General features: G+C 30.6%; 1 protein-coding gene across 2 annotated transcripts in view; it reads left to right on the forward strand.

Moving 5' to 3' along the window:
* The window catches only part of LOC106470750 (protein C8orf37 homolog), a 6,993-nt gene extending 4,793 nt beyond the window's left edge, over positions 1 to 2,200 (forward strand). The window contains exons 4-5 of one of the 2 annotated variants that reach the window (XM_022399382.1): positions 984 to 1,048; positions 2,064 to 2,200. In XM_022399382.1, coding sequence (XP_022255090.1) covers positions 984 to 1,048; positions 2,064 to 2,133 — 135 coding nt within the window. In that variant the 3' untranslated portion in view covers positions 2,134 to 2,200. The remainder of the gene's footprint in view (positions 1 to 983; positions 1,049 to 2,063) is intronic. The other variant, XM_013931315.2, reaches the window with a different exon arrangement.
* Positions 2,201 to 2,284: the final 84 nt, after the last annotated feature.

The following is a 2,284-nucleotide window of genomic DNA, read 5'->3' on the forward strand; positions in this document are numbered from 1 at the left end:
CTTTCCTTTTTGCCAATTGTCAAATAGAAAGGGTTTAGTTATATTTTTTAATAGTATAAATATATACTATGTTGTTGTTTGGCTTAGGATTCTTTTGCAGTGGGTGTCTGTGACTTATTAGCGATAAATTCATTTATGAATAAACAGCACACACACTTCACTTGTTTTCAAAATAATACATATATATTCAGAACGAGTTAACGTATGTACAATAATATTATAGATAATACATAATACTATAGATATCATGGACATATCATAAATACTATGTATGTAGTCTCTCCTTCTCATCAAATATCCACTTAGGCCTATTCAATAACTTTAGGATTTCACTTGACAACCTGAACTATCATCTCTATTCCTATTGCACTAGTATTCTCTGTGAATCGCTTACAATTGTGATGTGAGTTACCGTAATTGTTTGGTCTTCTTTCTTTTGAAGATCCTCTGTTCCTTTTGTCAAAGTGCACTCAAGCTAATTCAATTACTTTAGAACCACACTTTGATGCAATAAAATTATTTTTCTTATCTTCATTTCTACTGTTAGTTTCACTCTTAACATATTAAATGTTAGGTTTATGTCAATTGTTAGGCCTATCACATCTATGATACTTAACTTTATTCTCTTTCGCTATGTCTGCTGCTTCCTGTTTGTCTCATGCTATTTATATCATTATTACTTACTCGTCTGCCAGCCTTCTATATTTTCGATGTCAATGAATTGTTAAAAAAATTACCTACATTCATCTGCTTTTAACTCTTATTATAACAAAAGCTAAACAATAATAAAATATTCACTTACAAAAATAAATTTAGCACTAATATCTAAACCAAACAGTCTTTTATATCATGACAATATACTTCCTCAAATGATTTTAATAAATTAATAAATGTTTTTTCTTTATAATAGCATAAAAAAAATGTTAATTAATTAACAGCATTTATCAATATTTTAATAAGGATAATATTTTTTTCCTATTAAGGAGGAAATACCTGATAAGAGATTTCAAACTCTTCACACAACATCTACAGGACCCACATCACGACGGTATGTATTAAAGTGACTACCTCTTGCCTTAAATAAGCTCAAAAATCTGGAGTTTTTTGCAACTAATAAGAATTATTCAAATTGTTTTTGTTGCTAAGCAAGCAAGATTTCTAACCAGCTAACATGAGATTTCAAATCCTTCAAATCTCAACAAAGAAGCAGATATCTCTGATTTTGGTGGAGTTTCATTGATTTTATTTTAAAAGTGAAAGCAAACCTGAGATTTTTGGTAAATATTAAGTTAAATATTCAACAATGGTAATTTCAGAGCTGTTTCTGGTATGTTGTCTTGCTCCCTTTACTAAGCCTCGATGGAAGAACCAAATTTATCAGGGTCATTTAAATTCTTATGTCTTAATACATTAATATGGAAAGTTCTGGTGTGGATGGTGCTTTTTAGAGTGAACTTAAAATGGTAAGCATAGATACTTCACTGATATCCAAGATAGTCAAGGTGTTAAATATTTGGAGACTTTTTTATGATACTTACAGATTCACTTTTTTTTCTTTCTTTGGTGTTAGTGTCATTTACAGTATACCTGATGCATCTGTTTTTCTCAAATAAGAATTAAGGAGGTGCAATCTAGATACACTCAGAATGATGAAAATCAGTTTAAGCCAGGAGACCACCACTTTGCTGTGTTTCTTGGAATCCCTAACCAGTCTCCATATTTCTAGCCTTTTAAGACTGCAGGTTTTCTTTCAACAAGACTAGCATCTCTGCCTCATTTATCATGTCACTGATTTTTGTCAAGATCATACGCTTCATTTAATGTGAACATTCTATTATTTTCCAGTTATGATTTTTTTTCATGGACTTTGCTTTATTGGTTTAGGCCTTAGAAAATGTTTTAGGCTCCATGTTAAGTCCCTTTTATCAGGACTGTTTATGAATTACTGTCACTTACAAAAATGTACTGTTGTTGAATATCTTTTTAGTTGCCAGATTTTATATTCCACAATTTTTATATTTTGAAAATGCTCCATGTTAAAATATATTTATTTTTCTGTCTAGCTGTTTGACTGTATATTTAGGAGGGACTGCTTTGTCGACTGGTTTATCCAGTAGTCTTGCACAAAGGTAGGTGCATAGAGTTGTAGCTTGAACAAATTTTTATTAACATGTTTGTATTATTTAGGAGTTTCATTAATCCTTTTGATACAGGTCACAGGTGAAAGGCCATGTCATCTCGTTGTTGACTCACATTCAAAATTTTATTGAACTACTACTTCATG

The sequence above is a fragment of the Limulus polyphemus genome, unplaced genomic scaffold (genome assembly GCF_000517525.1).
Source record: "Limulus polyphemus unplaced genomic scaffold, Limulus_polyphemus-2.1.2 Scaffold4197, whole genome shotgun sequence".
NCBI lineage: Eukaryota > Metazoa > Arthropoda > Merostomata > Xiphosura > Limulidae > Limulus > Limulus polyphemus.